This window comes from Equus quagga, chromosome 8 (genome assembly GCF_021613505.1).
Source record: "Equus quagga isolate Etosha38 chromosome 8, UCLA_HA_Equagga_1.0, whole genome shotgun sequence".
Lineage (NCBI taxonomy): Eukaryota > Metazoa > Chordata > Mammalia > Perissodactyla > Equidae > Equus > Equus quagga.
The window spans coordinates 60581579-60606580 of record NC_060274.1 but is presented as its reverse complement, the minus strand read 5'-3'; the positions used below and the strand labels follow the sequence as shown (position 1 = coordinate 60606580).

General features: G+C 38.2%; 1 protein-coding gene across 11 annotated transcripts in view; it reads right to left on the bottom strand.

The window, feature by feature from the left end:
* The window catches only part of AKAP9 (A-kinase anchoring protein 9), a 159818-nt gene extending 135413 nt beyond the window's left edge, over positions 1–24405 (bottom strand). For 6 of the 11 annotated variants that reach the window (XM_046669137.1, XM_046669139.1, XM_046669141.1 and 3 more), the window contains exon 1: positions 24150–24404. In XM_046669137.1, the coding sequence (XP_046525093.1) occupies positions 24150–24197 (48 nt within the window). In that variant the 5' untranslated portion in view covers positions 24198–24404. Of the gene's footprint in view, positions 1–24149 lie in introns of all 11 variants that reach the window. The other 5 variants (XM_046669138.1, XM_046669140.1, XM_046669143.1 and 2 more) reach the window with 2 other exon arrangements.
* Positions 24406–25002: the final 597 nt, after the last annotated feature.

Here is a 25002-nt window from a genome sequence, read left to right as displayed (position 1 = left end):
AACATACAACATATTTACACTTACTTAGTTTGCTGTAGATAAAGAGAAATATATACATATGTAGTGTTTACTTAATAAGATGTCTAATTCATTTGTAAGAAATAGCTAGTCACAGCCCTTGTAGAATATAAAAATATATCACATTTAAATTTTTTTCTCAGTTATCTAGTTACTCTACCCCATGGTCTGCTTACGGAACAGATGCAAGACCAGTTGCTTCTATTTGTTCATTATTAAGCTGCTGGAATGGAGTTAAACTACTTTGGAGGATAGCAAATTCATTCTTAAAAATAAACCAAATAAACACTATTATATATATCATCTGTAAACAAAATCAAAAGTCTAGGCACATTATTTTTAAGATTCCTCAGAGAGAATAGAAAACCAAGAAAAATATTAACAATGACATTCTTGGTATTTATGCTCAATTTCAGAAATTTTTTAAATTGCATGTTATTATGTATTAGAAAATATATTCAGACAGAAGAAAATACCAGGATAAAGATGAAGATTTTGCTTAAAATTCTAACTGTTGGGTTATACATAATTTATATTTAGTATTTACTTATATATACAAATACATAACACAAAGGAGAAAACTAAAACTGCATTATAAAAAGTTTGACTTTTTAAAAACACTTCTGTCTGAGATAACAGTATCCATTACTAAACAAACCAAAATGAAAAAGTTAATAATAGATAAATATGGAATAAAAAGTAGAACGGTCCTATTACAGTGTTTAGAACAAACCACTTCTAAGGACATAAAATTACCAAGAGAATGCTTTAGGCCTGTTACTGATTATAGGAAGTTATATTATTTTTTCAGAACAATTAACCAGAAGGTAAACCCCATGAGGGTAAGGACTTCTGTTTTGTTCACTGCTATATATTCAAAGTCTAGGACAGTACTCAATAAATACATGTTGAGTGGAAAAAAAGATAATTTATCTTTTACACAAAAGTCACCATTCAGTAATCATTTTAAGCATGGTTCCATAGAACCTGAGAATTAAGATGATATAACAGGCATATCTAACTCTATATAAACAAGTTCCAACATCTCAGAATTAAAATTAGCAATTAAATATCTTAAAACACAAAATAATCCTTCTCACCATAATCCTCTCCTCCACCAGACCAAAAAAAAAACCAAAATTTAATTCTCAAAAATAATACCCACAATGGCTTTTTAGCAAGAGTTCTGTTTTATAAAAATGTGAGAGAGGTAACAAGATCATCACATAAATCTAACTTCTTATAGCTATCAAAGGTATTTTTATTTTAAATCTTAAAAAATGGCAAGCTAGCAGATAAGCAAAAATCAGAAACTCTACTAAATTAGCTAATCATCTGATACTGAAATGCTACACTTTAAATTACTAGGAAAACATTTATTCCAAAATATGCTGGAAATTCATACTACAGCCATCTGTGTTTGCCATTTGGAGGCCAATTATAAAAATGTTAACATATGCAGACACAGAAACAGTTGCAAGATTTACTGGAAAGATATTATGTCCTCAGACACTTGTTTTTCAATACTGATTCAGATCTCAAGCAAATACCTCACCCTGACGAGAACATGAATAAATGACTAAACAGAAATGATTGATAGTTTATTTCTTAAATTCATTATTTATAACTTTATAAACATTAGTCTCAATAAAACAAGGAATTTTTAAAATGCTATATAAAAACATGCCACGCTTTCATGATGTCACTTCAAAAAAACTACCAATTGAAATCTGTTTTTTTCTTGAGTGTTCATTGAGTGTTTACAATATGCCTATCGTGTGTCCAGCCCTGTGCTAAAGGCAGGGCAGGTAGTGATGAATCAGACAGAAACCCTACTCCTATGCAATGGAATCCAGGTAGGAAGAACAAATTAAACAAATGATATATTCCTATGTTTCTCTATATTTGTTTAACTTGTTCTTCCTACCTGGATTCCATTGCATAGGAGTAGGGTTTCTATCTGTTTGATTCATCACTACCTGCCCTGCCTTTAGCACAGGGCTGGACACATGATAGGCAGGCCGTAAATGTTCGTTAAATAAATGAACTACTTAATACCTTGTCATATGCCAAGTTATTTCCTTCATAGATATAAAACTAGGCCAATCGATTACTTCATTGAGTTGTGAGAAATAAATAAGATAAAAGTTAATGTACAATTTTGTAAACCTGACAGTCCTATATATCTCTAAGGAGGTGCTATGGGAACTTCTCCTGTCCTGTATGGGAAAATGCTCTCAACATAAAGTTGGGGTAAAAAGAGGCCAAGACTGCATACAGAGTATGACTCAAGTTGTTTAAAAATATACTGATGCATAGAAACAAAGAATCAACAAACTATTAATAGTGATTACTTGTGAGTTATGAGACTATGGTGATCATTTTCTTCTTTAAAGACCGTCATTGCCTCCCTCTCCCACAGATCTGTAAAGAATATTCACTAATAAATTTATCACAGGTTGATATGTTAATATCACTATTTTTAAAAGGATATAATGCAACTATACATCTAAGAGAAATCACATCCCAAAAAACAGAAATAAGGCAGAAGCCCAGGAACATGCTGTCCTGGGGCCTGGTCTCTTTCATCAGCCTCTCCTGACATCTTCCCACACCCCATAGGCATAGCTGCCAACAGCGACAGTCATCACACCTCCCTCTGCTTCATTTCACTGTCACCTCAGTTATTGCTAACAATGAACAGTGAGAAGAACAGCACTTTGCCCCAATCTTATCTGGTCTCTGCATATTATGAAGCTTAATCTCATTAAAACTAAATAAATAAAAAATAGCAGTGAACAGTTCACATAAAGGAGAATCAGTAAAACAAGGTCTCTGTGTAAGAGATGCTCTCTCTCTCTCAGCAGCATATATACATGACAGTTTATCATCTGAAGTTTATTTATTGATAAGCCACAGGATACAGACTATTATTCTCTCTGATACACATATGTTTTTGCACAAAATATTCACTTAAAAATAAAAGAAATGGAGCCGGCCCCATGGCCGAGTGGTCAAGTTTGTATGCTCGACTTCAGCAGCCTGGGGTTTGCCAGTTAAGATCCTGGGTGTGGACCTACACACCACTCATCCAGCCATGCTGTTGTGGCATCCTACAGAGAAGAACTAGCATGACTTACAACTAAGATATACAACTACGTACTGGGGCTTTGGGGAGGGGAAAAAAAAAAAGACGAAGATTGGCAACAGACGTTAGCTCACGGCCAATCTTCCTCAACAACAACAAAAAAAAACAAACAAAAAATCACTAACAAAACCCCACACACTCTTGAGAGTCTAAAAACTGTCCCTGAGAATGTGTACATTTAAAAAGAGAGAAAGAGAGAAGGAAAGGGGAGGGGGAGGGAAGGAAGGGGCAGGGGAGGGGAGGGGAAGGAAGAGAAGCTACATCTGGTCAGTTCAATGGCCCATCCTATCAAGTATCTAGTGACCATCAACATCTCCAAGGGACATCTGTCAGAGATCATTTATGCAATGAAACCAGATGTATAATAAACATAGAAATATTTGCTTTGGTTCCACTTACTCTTCCTATCCCATTCCCCAACATGGTCACTACTCCCCAAGGACTGAGAAACCATGGAATCACAATCTTTGCACACCTCTAGACCCTTGGCACATGCTATGCATCAGAAGATGGACAAAAGTTAACACAGTAGCAGTTTGTAGTAGTACAAAAAAAAAACAACTGGAAACAACCCAAACGTTCATTGATAATGAGAATGGCTACTGAGGTAAATCCCTATAATGGAATACTATGCAGGTATAAACATCTTATACCTAATCTTGAACAAAAAGCAAATCACTAAAGACTGTTTACAACATGATACTATTAATTCCAAAAACAGGAAAGATAATATGTGGATAATAAGATAATTAGATAAGATAATAATAGGTAAAATAATAATAGATAAGAAGATGATAAGATAATTCAGAATTGCAGTTACCTGAGGTGGTGAGGGGATGGGATTAGACTGGGAAAGGTTTCAAATGTATCTGAACATGTATATCTCTTTTTCGATGTAGGTAACACTGGTTTATAGCATTATATAAAGTTCAGGTGTATATCATTATGATTCAAGTTCTGTATACACTACACTGTGTTCACCACTGAAAGTCTAGTTTCCATCTGTCACGATACAAATTCCCCCTTTCTCTCTTTTGCTTTCACCCCACCCCCTTCCCTTTTGATAACCACCAATCTGTTCTATGTGTTCGTTGTTGTTTATCTTCCATCTATGAGTGAAATCACACAGTATTTGACTTTCTCTAACTTATTTAGCCTAGCATAATACCCTTAAGTCCATCTATGTTGTCACAAACGGCACGATTTCCTTCTTTTCTATGGCTGAGTAGTACTCTACTGTATATACCACATCTTCTTTAACCATTCATCCATTGATGGGCACTTCAGTTGTTTCCAAGTCTTGGCTATACTAAATAATGCTGCAATGAATATAGGGATGCATGTATCTTTTCGAATTAGTGTTTTCATATTCTTTGGATAAATACCCAGAAGTGGAATAGCTGGGTCATATGATTTCTATTTTCAATTTTAATTCTCCATACTGTTTTCCAAAGTGGCTGCACCAATATACATTCCCACCAGCAGTGAATGAGAGTTCCCTTCTCTCCACATCCTCTCCAACACTTGTTATTTCTTGTCTTTTTAATAATAGCCATTCTGATGGGCATGAGATGATAGCTAATTGTGCTTTAGATTTGCATTTCCCTAATAATTAGTGATGCTGAAGATATTTTCATGTGCCTATTGGCCATCTGTATATGTTCTTTGGAAAAATGTCCGTTCAGATCCTCTGCCCATTTTTCAATCCGGTTGTTCCGTTTTTTTTGTTGTTGTTGAGCTGTGTGACTTCTTTATATATTGTGGATATTAATCCCTTATTGGATATACGATTTACAGTGTCTTCTCCCAATTGGTGTGGGTTTTTTCATTTTGTTGATGATTTCCTTTGTGGTGCAGAAGCTTTTTAATTTGATGTAGTCCCATTTATTTATTTTTTTCTTTTGTTTCCCTTGCCTGAGACATATTCAAAAGGATATCGCTAAGATTGATGTCAAGGAGCATACTACCTATGTCTTCTAGTTTTATGGTTTCAGCTCACATTTAAAAATGTAAACCATTTTGAGTTAATGTCTGTGTATGGTGTAAGACAGTGGTCTACTTTTACTCTTCTACATGTGGTTATCCAGTTTTCCCAGCACCATTTATTTAGGAGAATTTTTTTCCTTCATTTTATGTCCTTGGCTCCTTTGTTGACTATTAGCTGACCATAAATGTGTGGATTTATTTCTAGGCTCTCAATTCTGTTCCACTCATCTGTGTGTCTGTTTTTGTGCCAGTACCATGCTGTTTGATTACAATAGCTCTATAGTATACTTTGAAATCAGGGAGTGTGATACCTCCAGCTTTCTTTTTTTTTCTCAGGATTGCTTGGGCTATCTGGGGTCTTTTGTTGTTCCATATAAATTTTAGGATTCTTTGTTCTACTTTCATGAAAAATGTCACTGGGAATTTGACAGGGATTATACTGAATCTGTAGACTGCTTTAGGTAATATGGACATTTTAACTATGTTAATTATTCTAATCCATGAGCATGGAATATCTTTCTGTTTCTTTGTGTTGTCATCGATTTCTTTTAACAACGTCTTATACTTTTCAGTGTACAGGTCTTTCAACTCCCTGGTCAAAATTTATTCGTATTTTATTCTTTTTGTTGTGATTATCATTGGGATTGTATTCTTGATTTCTCCTTCTGTCAGTTCACTGTTAATGTATAGAAATGCAACTGACTTTTCTATGCTGATTTTGTACACTGCAACTTTACTGTATTCATTTATTTTTTTCTAATAGTTCTTTTGTGGAATCTTTAGGGTTTTCTATATATAACATCAGGTCATCCACAAATAGTGACAGTTTTACTTCTTCCTTTCCAATTGGATAACTTTTATTTCTTTTTCTTACCCATTCGCTCTGTCTATGACTTCCAATACTATGCTGAATAAGAGTGGCAAGAGTGGCCATCCTTGTCTTTCAGTTTTCAGTTTTTCACTGTTGAGCATAATGTTAGCTGTGGGTTTGTCAATATATGGCCTTTATTATATTGAGGCACTTTCCTTCTATATCCATTTTATTGAGTCTTTATCATAACTGGATGCTGAATCTTGTCAAATGCTTTCTCTGCAAATATTGAGATGATCATGTGATTTTTATTCTTCATTTTGTTAATGTGGTATATCACAATAACTGTTCCTGGATGCTAAACCATCCTTATATCTCTGGAATAAATCCCACGTGATGGTGGTATATGATCCACTTAATGTATTGCTGTATTTGATTCACTAATATTTTGTTGAGGATTTCTGCATGTACGTTCATCAGCAATGTTGGTCTATAATTTTCTTCTTTTGTGTTGTCCTTATCTGGTTTTGCTATCAGGGTTATGTTTGTCTGACAGACTGAGTTACCAAGTATCCCCTCCTCGTCAATATTTTGGAACTGTTTGAGAAGGAGAGGTATTAAGTCTTCTTTGAACGTTTGACAGAATTCAACAGAGAAGCCATCTGGTCCTGGACTTTTGTTTTTTGAGAGGGTTTTGATTATTGTTTCAATATCCTTACTAGTGATCAGTTTAGTCAGATTCTCTATTTCTTCTTTTTCTTTTTTTTCCGTGTGAGGAAGATGGGCCTTGAGCTAACATCTGTTGCCAATCGTCCTCTTTTTGCTTGAGGAAGATTGGCTCTGAGCTAACATCTGTGCCAATCTTCCTCTATATTGTATGTGGGATGCCTCCACAGTGTGGCTTGATGAGCAGTGTGGAAGTCTGCACCTGGGATCCGAACCTGCAAAGCCCCGGCCGCTGAAGCAGAGCATGTGAACTTAACCACTACACCAATGAGCCGGCCCCCTCTCTATTTCTTCTTGATTCAGTTTTGGAAGGTTGACAATTCTAAGAATTTATCCATTTCTCCCAGTTTATCCAATTTGTTGGTGTATAGCTTTTCACAGTATTCTCTTACAATCCTTTGTATTTCTGTGGTATCCACTGTCATTTCTTCTCTTTCATGTCTAATTTTATTTATCTGAGCCTTTTATCTCTCTTTTTTTAGTAAATCTGTCCAGCTAAAAGTTTGTCAATTTTGCTTATCTTTTCAAAGAGCCAGCTCTCAGCTTCACTGCTCTTTTCTATTGTCTTTTTAGTCTCCATTTCATTTATTTCCACTCTGATTTTTATTATTTCTTTTCTTCTACTGACTTTGGGCTTCTCTGTTCCTTTTCTAGTCCCCTTAGGTGTAATATTAGGTTGTTTATTTGAGATTTTTCTTGTTTCTTGAGGTAGAGCTCTATTGCTATAAACGTCCCTCCGAGTACTGTTTTTGTTGCATCCCATAAATGTTGGCATGTTATGTTTTCATTTCCATTTGTCTCTAGGTATTTTTTTTATTTCTCCATTGATCCAATAGTTGTTCAGTAACATGTTGTTTAGTGTCCACATATTCGTGACTTTGCTTGATTTCTTCTTGTAGTTGATTTCTAGTTTTACACCACTGTGGTCAGAAAACATGGCTGATATGATTTCAATCTTCTTAAATTTATTGAGACTTGTTTTGTTTCCCAAGATACAGTCTTTCTTTGAGAATGTTCTATGTGCACTTGCAGAAGAATATATATTCTGCTGCTTTGAGATGGAATGTTCTGTATATATCTATTAAGTCCATCTGGTCCAATGTTTCATTTAAGGCTGATGTTTCCTTGTTGACTTCTTGTCTGGATAATCTATTCAATGATGTAAGTAGGATATTAAACTCCCCTACTATTATTGTGTTGCTGTCAATTTCTTCCTTTAGGTTTGTTAACAGTTGCTTTGTATACTTTGGTGCTCCTACTTTAGGAGTATATATATTAATAAATGTTATGCCTTCTTGATGGTTTGTTGCCTTTATCACTATTTAATGACCATCTTTGTCTCTTGTCAGTCTTTTTTGGCTTGAGCTCTATTTTGTCTGATATAAGTATGGCTACACCTACTTTCTTTTGGTTGCCATTTACTTCCATCCCTTCACTTTGAGCCTATGTTTGTCTTCAGAGCTGAGATGGGTTTCCTGGAGGGAACATATTGTTGGGTCTTGTTTTTTAATCTATCCAGCCAGTTGGTGTCTTTTGATTGGTGAATTCAATCCATTTACAGTTAGGGTGATTACTTACATAAGGATTTAATAGCACCATTTTTATCTTTTGTTTTCTGGTTGCTCCATATTTCCATAGTTTCTTTTTCCTTGTGTTTCTGTCTGCCATTTTAGTTTGGTGGTTTTCTGCAATGTGTTTCTCCTCTTTTTTTGTTCCATGTCTCTGCTCTAAATTGTTGTTTTGAGGTTACCAGGAGGTTTGTATAAAAGGTCTCATAGATAAGACAGTCGTTTTTCTGCTGATAGCATCTTATCTTCATTTCCCTATGCAAGTTCCATCCTTTTCCTCTTCTCCTTCTGTTTTTGTTCTCACAAATGATCTCTTTTTGCATTCTGAGTTCATTACAAAATTGAAGTAGTTACAGTTTATTTAAGACTTCCTTTCTCTTTAGTCTTTATAATTGTTTACCAATTCTGATAAAGAGCTGTAATTTTCTGATTCTATCTATTTATCACCTTGCTCAAAGCTTTGTATACCTCTGCCTTTGCATTTCAGGAGAGCCCCTTTCAACATTACTTGTAAGTCAGGTCTAGTGATGATGAACCCCTTCAGCTTTTGTTTGCCTGGGAAAGCCTTTCTTTCTCCTTCATATTTGAAAGATAACTTTGCTAGATAAAGTGACAGAGTATTCTTGGCTGAACATTTTTATCTTTCAATATTTTGAATATATCGTTTCACTACTCCTGGCCATTTCTGATGAGAAATCTGCTGATAGCCTAATGAAGTTTCCCTTGTAGGTTACCGGGGTTTTTTCCCCCGGCTGTCTTTAAGATTTTACTTTTATTTTTTTTTCCTTTTTCTCCCCAAAGTCCCCTGGTACATAGTTGTATATTCTTCGTTGTGGGTCCTACTAGTTGTGGCATGTGGGACGCCGCCTCAGTGTGGTTTGATGAGCAGTGCCATATCCGCGCCCAGGATTCGAACCAACGAAACACTGGGCCGCCTGCAGCGGAGCGCGCGAACTTAACCACTCAGCCACAGGGCCAGCCCATCACCTGGCTGTCTTTAATAGTCTTTCTTTGTCATTGACTGGACAGTTTTATTACCAGTGTGTCCTGTAGAAGGTCTTTTTACACTGAGATAATTGGGTGTTCTACTAGCTTCATGGATTTGTATATCCAGTTCTTTCCCCAGTTTGGGAAGCTCTCAGCTACTATTTCTCTAAATAAGCTCTCTGTTCCCTTCTCTCTCTCTCTTCTCATTCTGGGATACTCATTATCTTAAGCTGTCCTTTCTAATGGATTCAGATAATTCTCATAGATTTTCTACATTTTTAAAAAATTTCAGTTCTCTCTCCGCTTCTACATGCATCATTTCTAGGTTTTTATCTTCAAGTTTACAATTAATTCTCTCTTCCATATGGTCTCTCTACCTCTAATGCTTTCTAATGCATTCTTCATCTCCAGAATTTCTGTTTGGTTCTTTTTTAGAGTTTCAGTCTCTTCAATAAAGTAGTCCTTCTGTTCACTGATTTTATTCCTGAGCTCATTGACTTGCCTTTCTGAGTTCACTTGTAGCTCTTTGAGTTTCTTCATGAAAGCTATTTTGAATTCTTTATCAGTTAGATCATAATCTTCCATGACTTTATGTTTGGTTTATAAAGAACTATTTTCTTTTTGTGATGCTGTGTTACCGAGGCTTTCTGAGGTCCTTGTTGAGTTATTCCTCTGTGGTACATTTGTTGTAGCAAACACTTTTCTTATTTTGGTATAGCTTTGTTTGTTTGGGTTTAAAGATTTTATTTTTCCTTTTTCTTCACAAAGCACCCCTGGTACACAGTTGTATATTTTCAGTTGTGGGTCCTTCTAGTTGTGGCATGTGGGATGCCGCCTCAGCATGGCTTGATGAGTGGTGCCATGTCTGCGCTCAGGATCTGAATCACTGAAACCCTGGGCCGCCGAAGCAGAGCACGCGAACTTAACCACTCAGCCATGGGGCCAGCCCCATGGTATAGCTTTGTTTGTTTGGATTTGACCTTTCCAACCATTTGGAGACTAGAGGCTTTTTTTTTTTTTTGAGGAATATTAGCTCTGAGGTAACATCTGCTGCCAATCCTCCTCTTTTTGCTAAGGAAGACTGGCCCTGAGGTAACATCTGTGCCCATCTTCCTCTTCTTTATATGTGGGACAGCTGCCACAGCATGGCTTGACAAGCTGTGTGTAGGTCCGCATCCAGGATCCGAAATGGCAAACCCTGGAGCACTGAAGCACACTGTGTGAACTTAACCGCTGCACCAGCAGGCCGGCCCCTAGAGGCCTTTATTTTGCTTTTCAGTAGGTGGCGCTACAGTCCTAATTTTTGGTTTCTCTTATCTGAGCAGCCTCTCACTATATTTGATGGTTAGCACTTTCTACTCCCCCACTGCCTCTATTTGGGGTGTCACTGGTATCCTTGTTGTTGTTGCCTGTGCCTCTGGGGGTCACTGATGCCTTGCTGTTGCCAGTGTCACTGCAGTCACTGGCTTTGCTGCCAGGGGTATATGAATGGTCAATACCTCCACTGCATCTAGAATCACCTGGGTTGAAAGTGCCACCATGGTGGCAGGGGGAGGGAAAGGAAGGGAGGGAGCCAGGTTTGCGGGGCACTGCCTCTGCTGTTGCCTGTTACCTTGTGGCTGCAGGCATTGCTACAGCTGAGATGTCAGAGTTGCGCGTACAGCTCCGCTGCTGCTACTAGGCTCTGAGCTACAGCCAGGGGCCCAGGATCATGGGGCTCTACCTCCACTGCTGTTCTGCTTCCCATGGTCACAGGTGCTGCCATGGCTGGCTGGACACAGTCACCTGTGAGCCTCTGCTGCTGGCCACTGGGTTCTCTGGGGCTGGGGGTGGCTGGCTCAGCTGCCACAACCAGGGGTCCAGGGTCCTGGGCACTGCCTTCACTGTTCCCTTGTTTCACCTCTTCTATGTGCTCCAATCCATCTACTTTTGTACGTACTGGTGTGTTATCTCTCTGGCATCCTGATGTGTTGGGCAATGTAGCCTTTGTTGGGTTATGGATGTTTTACTTGCTGAATACTGAAGGAGAGAGACAAAGGGATCCTCTCATGCCTCCGTGAAGATCCAAATGTGTATATTTCTTAAGCTGGGTGATAGGTATAAAGGTAGTTTTTAAAATAATTTATCTTACCTATACATTTTATACATATTCTTTTGTAGGTGAAATATAGTTAAGTATTTTTTAAGTATGCAGGACCTCCTTCTAAGGAAATTGGCCAGTGCTCACAGTTCCTATTATCCATGACACCCCATCTCTCCTTCCACCCTAGTTTGACCAAAAAAGAGGCAAGTTATTTAGATTCTTCTCTTGAATTAGAAAACAAGGAGGTAGGGAAGATGTCCAGAAAGATAACAGAGGTGAGATGCATTTTATATGAAGGGTTCTAAAATCAGTACATGACACAATAATCATATAAGCCTACAAATATCCCTAAAGTCACCTATAACGTACAATTTACATGATCAACCTACTAGTCCTGTTGCAGACTGAAATACTTTTCTCTGTATGCAACACAGCCAGTTTTCCTTCTAACATTAAAGCACTCCTACTTATTCAGTTCCACACTAAGTAAAGTAGCTGGCTTATAAGAGTTCATGATGTACACTCACTCAGTGTTGCAGACTCACACAAAATGGCTATGTCAGTGGGTCCCAAACTTTACCATACATTGAAGACCTATAAAAAACAGCGAGTCCTGGATTCCATTCCAGATTTTCTGATTTGGGGATGGAGTGTGACCTAGGCTCTGAAATTGTTTAAAGCTTCCCAGATGTTTCTAATGCGCAGCAAAGTTTAGGAAACCCTAGGGTAGATGCTTACTCTATGAATAGATTTGCTTCCACTATTGAAATAATTTTTCTCTCTCCTTTATTTATTTTTTAAGAGTATATAATGGGAAACAACTCCACTGAATAGAACACATTTGGGGACTGATTCTATAAATTTTGGTCATGTGCAAACTGATGTACAGGCAAAAGAAGCTGATCTGCAAAGAGAGGAGAATCAGATATTGTGAAAGGGAGATAAGAGATGATGGAGAGAACGGCATTGGTTCCAAATGGCTTGTCAGTTTCCCATGAGGCCCAACTATACTTCTCTTACCTTCTTTTGAAATCTATCTTTACGATAACCCTCTATTTTCTCTCCTTCACTTAACTTAATCTCAGTGTTTTGGGAATAAAAAAGCTCTTCTAAAATCAAGATGTTTACATTTAGTTATTTTAATCAAGTCAATATTTTATATTTAAAGAAAAAACAGGATTTTATTGCTTCATCTGTACAGCAATAACGTATAACTGCCACCTGGTGGCAGCATACCTACCTGAATAAAGAATATATTTTGGAAACGAAGACCCTCCTCAGAGGTTAAACATGCCAAATATATATTCTTAAGAGTTTTCTGCTACTTTTAGGATAAAATCCATACTACTTTAAATGACAGACATGGCTCCTCATCATCTGATCCCAGCCTCTTTCTCTAATGTAATTTTCTACTATACAACTTAATTCTCTATGCTCCAGCATGAAGAGGAGGAGGAGGATGGTGGCTAACACTTCTTGAAAACTTTTTATAATCTGACAACGTTCTAAGTGCTTTATACGTATTAGCTGAATCCTCACAACCCCAAGGCAGGTACTAACATTGTTCTCATTTTCCAGATGGGGAATGGGAGGTACAGGGAGGTTAAGTAGCTTGCTTAGAGTCACAAAGCTAATAAGTAAGTGGCAAAACCAAGATTTAATATCACATGGTCTGGTCTAGTCCAAATTCATAACCACTATAGTTACACTGCTTTTCACAACAAAATCTTTGAAAAAGTAGTTAGCATTCACCATCCTTTCCTGAAACCCATTCATTCTTCATTCCATGAGCAATCTGATTCTACATTTGCCTTTCTGACCAACCATTGCTAAAGCTAAAGGTCACTTTTCAAGTCTCCATCACACTTGATTTCTCGTTTTGACAACTCCTCCTCACTTGAAACTCTGTCTCCCCTCAGTTTCTAAGACATCAGCATCTCCTAGCTTTGTGAAGAGTTTGTGTTTCAGTCTCCTCTGCAGATACTTTGCCTGCCTTTTAAACACGGGCGCTTCCACAGGATTCAACTCTCAGTCTGCATTCCACTCAGTCTTCTTCATGAGTGAACTCCCCATTCCCAGAGTGTCGGCTAGTATCTTTAAACCAAATATTTATCTCTAGCATGGGCTTCTGTCTTAAGCTCCAGACTCATAGTCAATTTTACATGGGACTACCCCTCTAGGATGTCCTATAGGTACCTCTGACTCAATGTATCCAAAATAAAACTTATCTTCATCTTAGTCAAATATTTATTTCCCTCTAAATATGCCCACATTTCCTATCTCAAAGACCCATTTCACTCAAACCCTCCTTTTCCCCCAAATTTGTCCATATTCCCTATCTTAGATACTAGCACCTGTATCCTTTCAGTTGCTCAAGTCAGAAAACTGGAGTCATCTGTTAAGTCTGCTTGGGATGTTGCAACAAAATACCACAGACTGGGTGGTGTATAAACAACACAATTTGTTTCTCACAGTTCTGCAAGCTGGAAGTCCAAGATCAGGGTGCCAGCAGATGTGGTGTCTGGTGAGAACCCACTTTCTAGTTCACAGATGGCCATCTTTTCCCTATAAATCCTAACATGGTGGAAGGGGAAAAAGAGCTCTCTTTTATAAGGACACTAATCTCATTCATGAGGGTCCTTCCCTCAAGATCTAATCACCTCCCAAAGGCCCTACCTCCTAATACCATCACCTTGGGGATCAGGATTTCAACATACAAATTTTGGGGGGAGACAAACATTGAGACCATAGCATCTCTCTTACCCTTTACAACCAACTGCCAAGACCTCTCAAACCTACCTCCTAAACACTGATCAAGGATCTACGAGCCAGTGTAGGGTTGACGTTAAGAACACAATCTCTTAGGTCACACAGATTGGGTTTGACTGAATCCTTGGTCTGCCATTATGATTTTGTGCAAATTACTTCACCTCTTCAGTTTTCTCACCTATAAAATAGGGATAGCAACAATATTACAGTTCTCAGAATGGTTATAAGGATTAAAAGAAAAAATAAATGTAAAACCCTTAGCATAATGCCTAGCATTAGAAAGTGCTCAGGGGCTGGCCCCATGGCCAAGTGGTTAAGTTCACATGCTCTGCTTTGGCAGCCCAGGGTTTCGACAGTTCGGATCCTGGGTGTGGACATGGCACCGCTCAGCAAGTCCTGCTGAGGAGGCATCCCACATGCCACAACTAGAAGGACTCACAACTAAAAAATATACAACTATGTACCGGGGGGCTTTGGGGAGAAAAAGGAAAAATAAAATCTTAAAAAAAAAAAAAAGAAAGTGCTGGGGCTGGCCCCGTGGCCGAGTGGTTAAGTTCGCGCGCTCCGCTGCAGGCGGCCCAGTGTTTCGTTGGTTCGAATCCTGGGCACGGACATGGCACTGCTCATCAGACCACGCTGAGGCAGCGTCCCACATGCCACAACGAAATATACAACTATGTACCGGGGGGCTTTGGGGAGAAAAAGGAGAAAAATAAAAAAATTAAAAAAAAAAAAAAAAGAAAGTGCTGAAAAACTGGTAGCTATTATTATTATGGAATTCATACTCTTCTTTCTTCCATTCACTGTCAACCTTCCCATTGTCCAAGTGAGAGACAATGAGGCAGAAAGAGAAGTGGGGATAAATCAAGAAATATTTAGAAGGTACAATCAGCAGAATGTGGTGATTGCTTGGATCAGAAAGGTAAAGGGGAGTGAGGTAATGTGGGCCTCATTTTATTGGGTACTGGTGTTAGAATGGGAAGAAAAGGCTAAGTGTGAGACAAGTTTTGAATTAAAAAAACAATAAGATTGGGTTATAAGTATGCAGGATACAGGCAAATAATCAGAGAATAATCCAAAAGATTTTACTTTTCAACTTAGACAGTTTCTGATTAGGTAGAAACTACCGGGCCTCAAAAATATGATGGCACATGAGATAGAAAAGAGAAAACCAGAATATTAAAAAATTTAAAATCCAAATTCTAGAGGGAAAGACTATAGACTCCTCTGTCATAAGATTAAAACCATGAGACCTATTAAATTTACTTATATTGTATTTCATTCTTTGAATTTTTAAAAAATAATTATTGTTACCAATTTAAACAAAATTCCTAATTATTATCTTCTCTTTTTCTCAAACTCTATTATAAAAACTTGCTATTTATTGAAGTGGAAAAGTGGGAGTTCTCTTGTTAAAAGGAAGTAGAATAGAAATGCTCCAACTTGTATTTTCATTACAAAAGGAACTTATGCAAAATAAAAATTAAACATTAGCTTGGCAAATACAAAAAATTTTACATGAAAATTATTTCAAATATTTTTAAGTTGTCTATGACTAGAAAATAGTTTCTATAACTTTCAGCCAAAACTCATTATTTCATATATAAACTCCCAGGCGATATTTGCTAATGCAGTTTTTACACATTTATAATACCTTTGCCCTTTAGAGCATCTACTTATTTATTTCACTTAAGAAATCGACACATATATATACAGTCAACAGACCATAAATGAGATCACTGTGCCATGCCCATCACAATCTCCTGCATCTCCCTCATACACTTTCATGAATTAAATTTGATTACTGATAAATATGGAGAATATTTTTAGTTGTAACTGATCCCCATCCCTATCTTCTCTGGGGAAACAATAAGGCACTATCAATTTGAATAAAAGTGAGGCACTAGAGGAATACCTATGGCCTAATCACAGAGCTCACAATGAATGATCCTTAGTAAACGAGGAATTTTGTAGTGTGTTCAGTATCAAGAAATAGAAGGAAAGAGATTCTAGACTTTATATACTGTTTGTTTTCAGAGATTTGTAAACCAGAGAACCTACTTAATCAATACAATTTATAAATTCAAATTTTTATGGATTAGGATTTTGAAAAGTAAAATTTAGTGCAGTTCTTATTAATCAAAGTAATAACTTCAGGGACTTTAAGAAAATGATCTCTTAGGGGCTGGCCCAGTGGCATAGTGGTTAAGTGCTCTGCTTCTGTGGCCCGGGGTTCATCTGCTTGGCTCCTAGGAGCAGATCTATGCATCACTTATCAAGCCATACTGTGGCAGGCGTCCCACATATCAAGTAGAGGAAGATGGGCACAGATGTTAGCTCAGGGTAAATCTTCCTCAGCAAAAAGAGGAGGATTGGTGGCGGATGTTAGCTCAGGGATAATCTTCCTCAAAAAAAAAAAAAGAAAAAGAAAAAAAGAAATGATCTCTTAAAAGGAAGAAAATCTCAGACTTATAGAGAAATGTTTAGACCACATAAAAATCTCAGTGAATAGCAAACCACAATAAGAATCATAACCCTGATGGCAACTGAAAACAAACACTACACTGTTCATGAACAAAAAGGATACAGGAATTTTTTATGTTACAAAAGTATCTACAGATTTAAATAAATAACCTAGGCAAAACTACTTCTAGAACAACGATAAGCTTTTGAATAGCATTAAATCCACGTGCAAATCAATCAAAGCTTTATGTAGCATACCTAGATGAGCATTAAGTAGCCTAAGTTATATCTTGCTGACCACTACCACAAAAACACAAAAGTAAAAGGGGAGTCAACATGACAACAAAAATATCTTACACTAGTAAAATACCTGTACAGATCTATTGTGTTCACATGTGAAAATGACAGGCCTTTTAGTTACTGAAGAAGACAAGGTTATTTTCTTCTCACAGTGAAAATGAATTGGTAATGATCAAGCCAAAAACCCAACAGGTGCCTCTCAGACCAACTGCATGTACTTGTAAAACAGTTGGCCATGGAATGGAATGACTCACTGGCCCACACAGAAACCAAACTTTAGCATCATGCTCTAATCAACTTACTAAGAATCTATTATCCAAAGGAAGCAACAGTCTAAATATTGGCAGAAACCTAGAAGGCCTAAAAAAACCAAGAGGAAAGATAATCTCACTGGAGATGTGTGTCTCTCTGTCTGCCCCTTTCTTGCACCTGCCTGAGCGCACATGTTCTCACTCTTTCTGTATACAGAAAATATATATATTATGTAAATATAATAATAAAAATATTGCACAAAGGAAGTTGATAGCAATCCAATTAAAACACGGGCAAAGGACTTGAATAGACATTTCTCCAAAGAAGAGACACAAATGGCGGACAAGTACATGAAAAGATGTTCAACATCCTTAGTCATTAGGAAATTATAAATCAAAACCACAATGAGATACCACTTTCTGCCCACTAGAATGGCTATAATAAAGAAAAGGGAAAACAACAAGTGTTGGTGAGGATATGGGGCAACTGGAACCTCCTACACTGCCAGTGGGAATGTAAAATGGTACAGCCACTATGGAAAACAGTTTGGCAGTTCCTCAAAAAACACAGAATTACTATACGATCCAGTAATTCCCCTTCTAGATATATACTCAAGAGAAATGAAAATAGGTTCTCAAATACTTGGATACAAACGCTCATAGCAGCACAAACAGAAGGACCTACAAGTAGAATATACAACTATGCACTTGGGGACTTTGGGGAGAAGAAGAAGAAGAAAAAATGGAAGATTGGCAACAGATGTTAGCTCAGGTGCCAATCTTAAAAAAAAAAAAAAAAACAAATGTTCATAGCAGTAGCATTCACAACAGCCAAAAGGTGAAAACATCTCAAATCCCCATCAATGAATGAATAAACAAAATGTGGGGTGTGTATATATATATATATATATATATACACAATAGAATATTATTTAGCCATAAAAGGGAAGGGAGTACTGATATATATATACAACAACATGGATGACCCTCATAAACATTATAGTAAGTGAAAAAAATCAGACACTAAGGGTCAAATATTATATGATTCCATTTACATGAAATATCTGGAATAGGTAAACCCATAGAAACAGAAAGCAGATCAGCAGTTGCTAGAAGCTTGGCGGAGGAGGGAATGAAGAGTATCTATCTGCTTAAGGGGTACAGGGTTTTATTCTGGAGTGATAAAAATGTTTTGGAACTAGATAGAAGCAGTAGTAGCACAACAATGTGTATGTACTAGACGCCAGTGAATTGTTCATTTTACGACAGTTAATCTCTGTTACGTGAACTTCTCCTCAATTAAAAAAAATCACAGTTTTACGTCTAGCACCAGAAAAACTTAAAAAGCTCTTAATCATTATCTCACTTATTCTTCAAAACATCTCTTGAGATTCATGTATTGTGACATATTATTTCCACAGACAATAAGGCCTCAGAATTTGTGACAATTTAAATAAATGCTTGCTAAGTAAAAGTCCATAGCTGCAATCGTAGGCAGTCAAAAATGTCAGTTGAACAGATAAGCCAAATGTCTCCAAAGTCCTAGTGCCTTTTCTGGTACACCAAACAGCAGTATTACAAATTCATAGACACACACCAGATATGAAAAACCTTTATATATAAACTTTTAAAAATTCTGAAGCTTTTCCAAATTAAAGTTTTTAAAGAGATGCTAATCAATGAAAAAAGATACCTGGTTTCAATTTTACTGGAATCCTACTGACAAATAAATATAAATAATGTTCCTTATCATTTAATGTCTAACATCTTACGTGGAGAACTTTTCCTAGCTTCCCTATTAGATGAAATCCACTTACATTTCAATAATCAGTAGCCTATAATAGAGAAATATTTCACAGACATAGTTTAGCTCTTAGTAGAAACTTTATAATATATAAAAATGAAGTGTTTTTGTTTGAAAATAACTTTAGCCCCAATCTTGTCATATTCCAGTCACTTGGCTATATCCTGTCTTTTTCACTTCCTTTTTTCCATGTGCTCATTCAACTTTCAGTTTGGGTCACCACAGACCTCCCTGCTCAGACCCCCTTCTTTCACTGGATCTTACGGCTCTTTTATCCTATCACTTCCTATCCCTATTCCTGCCATTCTTTATTCACCTTAGAAACCTTTTAAACTATACACTTCAAGAAGCCTGTTCTGCCCATTCTTTCCTCCACAGTAGCAGTCTTCAAACTCATAATCTAAAAATCATGTTTTGTTTTGCTTTGTTTTTAACAAAGCCTGAAGGTTATGAATTAGTTTTATGTCACAGATAATGCACCACAACTGCAATAAATGTTGATGAAAGCATCAAACTGCTGTAACCACTTGGAAAGCTAAGTTTTGAGACTTATAAGAATAAAAAACTAGAAAGTTTAAAAGAAACAGGGATGGAGAGCAACTGTCTTAGTGGTGAAGCAGTGTATCTGAAATATGCAAAGAACAACTTTACACCATGACCGTCTATCAGAGTGGAAACGGCAATTGAAAAGCTCTGCTATCAATACCCTAATATTCAGCTTGAAGAGAGCACTGTCCTTTTTGCATACCATTGGCACTATTTTTCAAACTGAAAATGCTCATTAAACAATTAAAAATCACATAATTACTATTTACTGAATGCAACAGACAAAAGTATAATAATTATTCAACAAATAATGCCAATTACATAAAATGCTGAATAGTTGGTGGAAAACCTTGGTTTTACTGAATTCTGCTACATTAGTAGAATGTTAAAAAGTATATCTAATGTGAATTTACAGGAGTAATAATTTTATACTAAATACACAACTGTCCTCTAATATTTTTCGGGTGGGGGAGGAGATTAGCCCTGAGCTAACATCTGTGCCAATCTTCCTCTATTTTGCATGTGGGATGCTGCCACAGCACGGCTGATAAGTGGTGTGTAGGTCTACATCCAGGCTCCAAACTGGTGAACCCCAGGCCACTAAAGCAGAGCACACAAACTTAGCCACTACGCGATCAGGCTGGTCCGAAATGTCCTCTAATTTTGTTCACTAATATTACAATACTTTCTTTATATAATATTGTAAATAATTTTACTTGGTAAAAAATGAAGTCATTTAAAGTAGAGTTTGAATAGTTTGGTTCAATACAAGGACAATCTATGTAGTGCCATCCCTGTCAGCACCTTGTAAATGGGGTTAGCCCAGCTCTGAAAATATTTACTTAATAATGCAGTCATGTCTCACATCTTCATGGGTCAAGCTTCTTGTTATATCAACACTGAGAAAGTAGCTGAGCACCCAACAGCAAACCAATAAACCAACAAGTAGCAGAAAAAAAGCCCATTCACCAGGCTCCACGGGCCCTTGATTTTTACAAACCATTCTATCAAACTCAGTAACTGGGTTCTCTTGTCACAGCAAAATCCAAAACAGCAAGTTAGGAGAAGAGGAAGATGAGAAGGAGCAAGGCAAGATGAGCACATCCATGGCAATGAGCGCTGGCAGCAAAGAAAAATGATAAGAACTACAGAAACAGAAAGGATATCTATAAAGGTCTAATAATACAGAATCCCAAGGATATAATACCAGCAGCACTGGAATAAGAATTACAGTTCCAGGACTTCACTAAAGTGAGGGCTCTTAGGAAACCTAGTTACTCTGTGTCTCATTTTCTTGTTCTGGATAATGATTATATAATATAACATGTCGCCTTCAAACTATCTGACAAACTTTTATTGTTTTTAAAAACAGCATTGAAACATTTTTTACTGATCATAAGAGAAGTATATCGTACATAATTTGGAAAATACTGAAAATGTAAAGGAAATTAAAACTACCTATAACCCACCACCCAGAGACAATCTTCATTTACACCTTGGTGCAGTTTTTTTTCAGGTGTCTTCATCTATAAATATGTACGTATATTTTTTGGCAACATTTTTATTAACCTGGCATTATCTGTGGACATTTTCTCAACTCAAAAGTCTTTGTAGAATCATTTTAATGGCTACATATACCAAAATTTATTCTATCAGTCAGCCCTGGGCTAGTCGCAGGTTCGTTTCCTGGTCAGGGAACACAGCACCCATCTGTCGGCTGTTATACTGTGGAGGCTGCGTGTTGTTGCCGTGATGCTGAAATCTAGTGCCATCAGTATTTCAAAAACCAGCACGGTTATCCATAATGGACAGGTTTCAGTGGAGTTTCTAGACTAAGACAGATGAAGAAGAAGGACCTGGCCACCCACTTCCAAAAAAATTGGCCATGAAAACCCTATGAATAGCAGCAGACCATTGTCTGATATAGCACTGGGAGATAAGAGGATGGTGCAAAAAGACTAGGCAGGGTTCCACTCTGCCATACACAGACTTGCTAGGAGGCGGAATCCACTTGAGGGCACTAACAACAACAAATTCTCCTATCATTGCAGTTTGGTTGGTATAAAACATTTTATAAAGCACATTATACTGCATACATGACAAGTCATCAAAAAAGTGATCATTTATAAGGTCTAGATACAGAAAGGAAATTTTTCAATTACCAAACACCAAGAAAAAAATTTTAAAAATTGTAGTTTGTAAAACTAGATTAGCAAATACAATACTTAACTCCAATGAACAAACAAGACATTTAGAGAACCATGTACCTGTATAAGTTTGGAAATGATCATTTTAAGTGATTTCTGATGCCAGCGATAAGAGAATTCCAGTTAAGAGAATTCTGGATTACTGTTATTAAATTCAACATGCTAGTAAAGTAGCAACCATTAATGACGCATAGTCATTCTGCTGATTCATTCCTTAAGCAAATATTTATTGAATTTCTACTACTGAACAGGCATTATACTAGGCTGCATTAATATCAAGAACTTTCTTTGTAAAACAGTCTTAAATATTAGGCAGCAGCATTTAACACATTTTAACAAATGAAAATATTCACCCAAAATCTTACTGTACCTCCTCTCTCAGTGTCTCTCTCTCTCTCACTCAACTGTGAGCATCTAGAGAACAGAGACCGTCACCATCTCTATATTTCCAACTCTTGGCGTAAAACAGGAGTTCAACACAGGTTTGCTGAATGACTTTACATTTACAATCCAAAGTTTTTAAGTCCTAATCTAAAAGCACACGTTTATACAAATGAAATAACGTATACACTATTTTTGCTGATGCTGTTTTCACTCTATTTTCCCTGTTCCTATCAGTCTTCATATTTTTAATGGCTGCATAATATTCCATCACACTTATATGATATAGTTTAGAAAATGATCCTCTTAATATTGTCTTTGAAGGTTGCTTCCAGTGTTTTTATATTGTATAGCTAATGCTCCAGCAAACATGCCTTACCTTACAAGTCTCACAGATTTATTTCTGACTGGAAAAATTGGGTTCAACTCTGAAAGATAATCTTCTACAATAAAAGTGAATGTCAAAAGAAAAAGATTTTTACTCCATAGGCAGAATTTTGAAAGACAAAAAACACTAGGATTCTTTTCTGCCAAATCTAAGCAATTCAAATAAATTCTGTAACTATTATGAAATTTTTTATTCAAAGTAAACTATGTTTTGTAGGACTGTCTTACATATACCTAGAGAAGATGTTTCTGGGGGCAGGCAGTAAAAATCCTGAGGGAACAGACAAACAAAACGTCTAATTAGAACTTCAATGCTTTTGGAAGGAGGCGCACTTTACCTCCACTTTCTTGGATTCACAGAGCTTGCTCAGACCCTCAGCTTGCAGAAATGCAAGCAACTTTGGGGCTCTGAAGATGCCTTGATTTCCCCTTCTCTCCATTTATAGATTCTAAAGTAATAATCTACCTGGTAACATACAAGCACTTAAGCTTTGACCTTAGATAAAAGGAGCTTATGGGAAAGCCAGCTCTATTTTATAAACTTGAAGCTGGTTTACATACGTACTCATTTAAGAAATTTGTGTTGACCATCTACTACTGCATCACTGCAGCATGGCCCTTCAGTGATTACTGAAATCACGAACCTGCTCTCCTTATTTGTTTGTTTGTTTATTTGGAGGGAAGGGAAGGAAAGGAAGACAGAAAAAACAGTTAACTATATTATAATTTAATTGTTGTCTAAGTACGATTGCTAACAACCACCCCTAATAAGACAGATTATAATCTATAAGAGGTAACTTCATTATAGGGAAGAAGGGGCCTTTGAGGCCAGCCAAAAGATATGCTCAAATATGTAATTGTTAAAAGAAATATGCTATTTAATTTATATTTCGTCTATATCAAATTCTTCATGAAGCCCAGTGAATAATACCTAGTGCAGAATTTCCTATCATTTGCTTTACAGGTTTTTTCATACACACACACATAAAATAAAGACTCACGGAGACATATGTAACAATTGAATTACTAAAAGCACGAATTCTATAGGTGTTTCTTGGCAACAGGGAAGCTTTCGCCCCCAGAGGTTCCATTCACAGACTGAACAACATTCCACACAATACAAAAGCGCATGCCATGACAAAGACCTCCGAACACAAACATACAAAACCACACTTCTAAAAATGCCCCTAAAGCGAAGTTCACAGCTGGCACTTGTGGCACACTCAAGCCACAGTGCCACAGCTGAAGCAGCTGTCACAGGCCAATCACACACCCAAGAGTGCCAGCTTGCCACCTAAGAAAGCCAAGCTGATGAGCGTACAAATCCTCTACCGAAGAAAGGAAAGCCCCAAATCCCCACCCTGAAAAGCACAATGCCTGCACTACCCAGAAAACTCTCTTAATAAGTGAAAGGTTGGAGACTTAAAAGCAATAAATACCAGCTTATAGCAAAACAATAAAACAGGGGTTTTGTTTGGGCATTCACGAGAAAGGAACCACACCACCCAATCATCACGGAAGTATCATCTGCTAGATAGTAACACCAGGCTTTTTCAACTGGAAAAGGAAAAAGGAGGGCGACGGGAAAATGCAGCCCTGCAGCTCCTCCCTCCGAGGCAGCGCCCGGGAGTGCTGCGGTCTCCGCTTCCAGGCCCCCTCCCGCCCCTTCCCAGCCACCGCCTCCCGCCGCGGGCCCGCAGCCTCCGGCCCTTACCTTCGCTTTGCCGGCCTCCAGCTTCTTCTGTCTCTCCTCGTCCTCCATGGCCTCTGCGGAGAAGGCTAGGGAAGACAGGGAGGGAGTCGAGGGTAGAAAGGAAAGGTCGATTCAGAAGGAGGTGAGACTGCAAGCTCGGCGGCCCAGGGAGCAGGGCCGAGCCCGGCGCTCCCCCTGCGCGGAGTGGAACCAGTCTCTGCGCTCACTGGCTGACCGTCCTCGGCCACACGGGCAGCGCCGTCACCGCCGCCGCCGCCATCTTCGTCTCCACGTAAACACACGGCGGGGCACGAGTTGGCGGGCGGGGGGACGGGGGCGTCGGTCCGCGCAGGCGCCGCGAGCCCCGCCGCGCCGGGCAGGTGCGTCTGCGGCTCCGCCCGGCCCTGCGCGCCGCGGCGGGGGCGACCCCGGGCAGGCCTCGGAGCCTGCTCCACAGGCGCAAAGCTGGCGGGTAGAGCGCCCTTCCCTGGGGACGAACGCTTCCTAGGTGGCGGCCTGGCTGAGAGGGTGGGAGGGAAAGTCTCTGCCACGGGCGCCCCGTCGGATCCCCGCCCACCGTGCAAAGGATTCAGTGGTCGCTTTTAAAACAATGAGATTTTTCAAATTACCAAAATATCTGTTGCAATTGATGAACGCTAAAAAGCCCCAAAGGAAAAGATTGGCGTGGGGTGGGGGCGGAGGCAGGGAGTGGATGAGGACCTACGGGACGTTAGTCTTTCAACCTAGATTGATTCTTCCACTCGAGGAATTGGGAAAACGTCCAGTTGCTCTTATTATTTCCTTAGCCTGCAGGTCTCTCCCTCTTCCCCTCACTGGCCTGCCCAGTCTCTGGTTCATCCTTCAAGGCCCATCT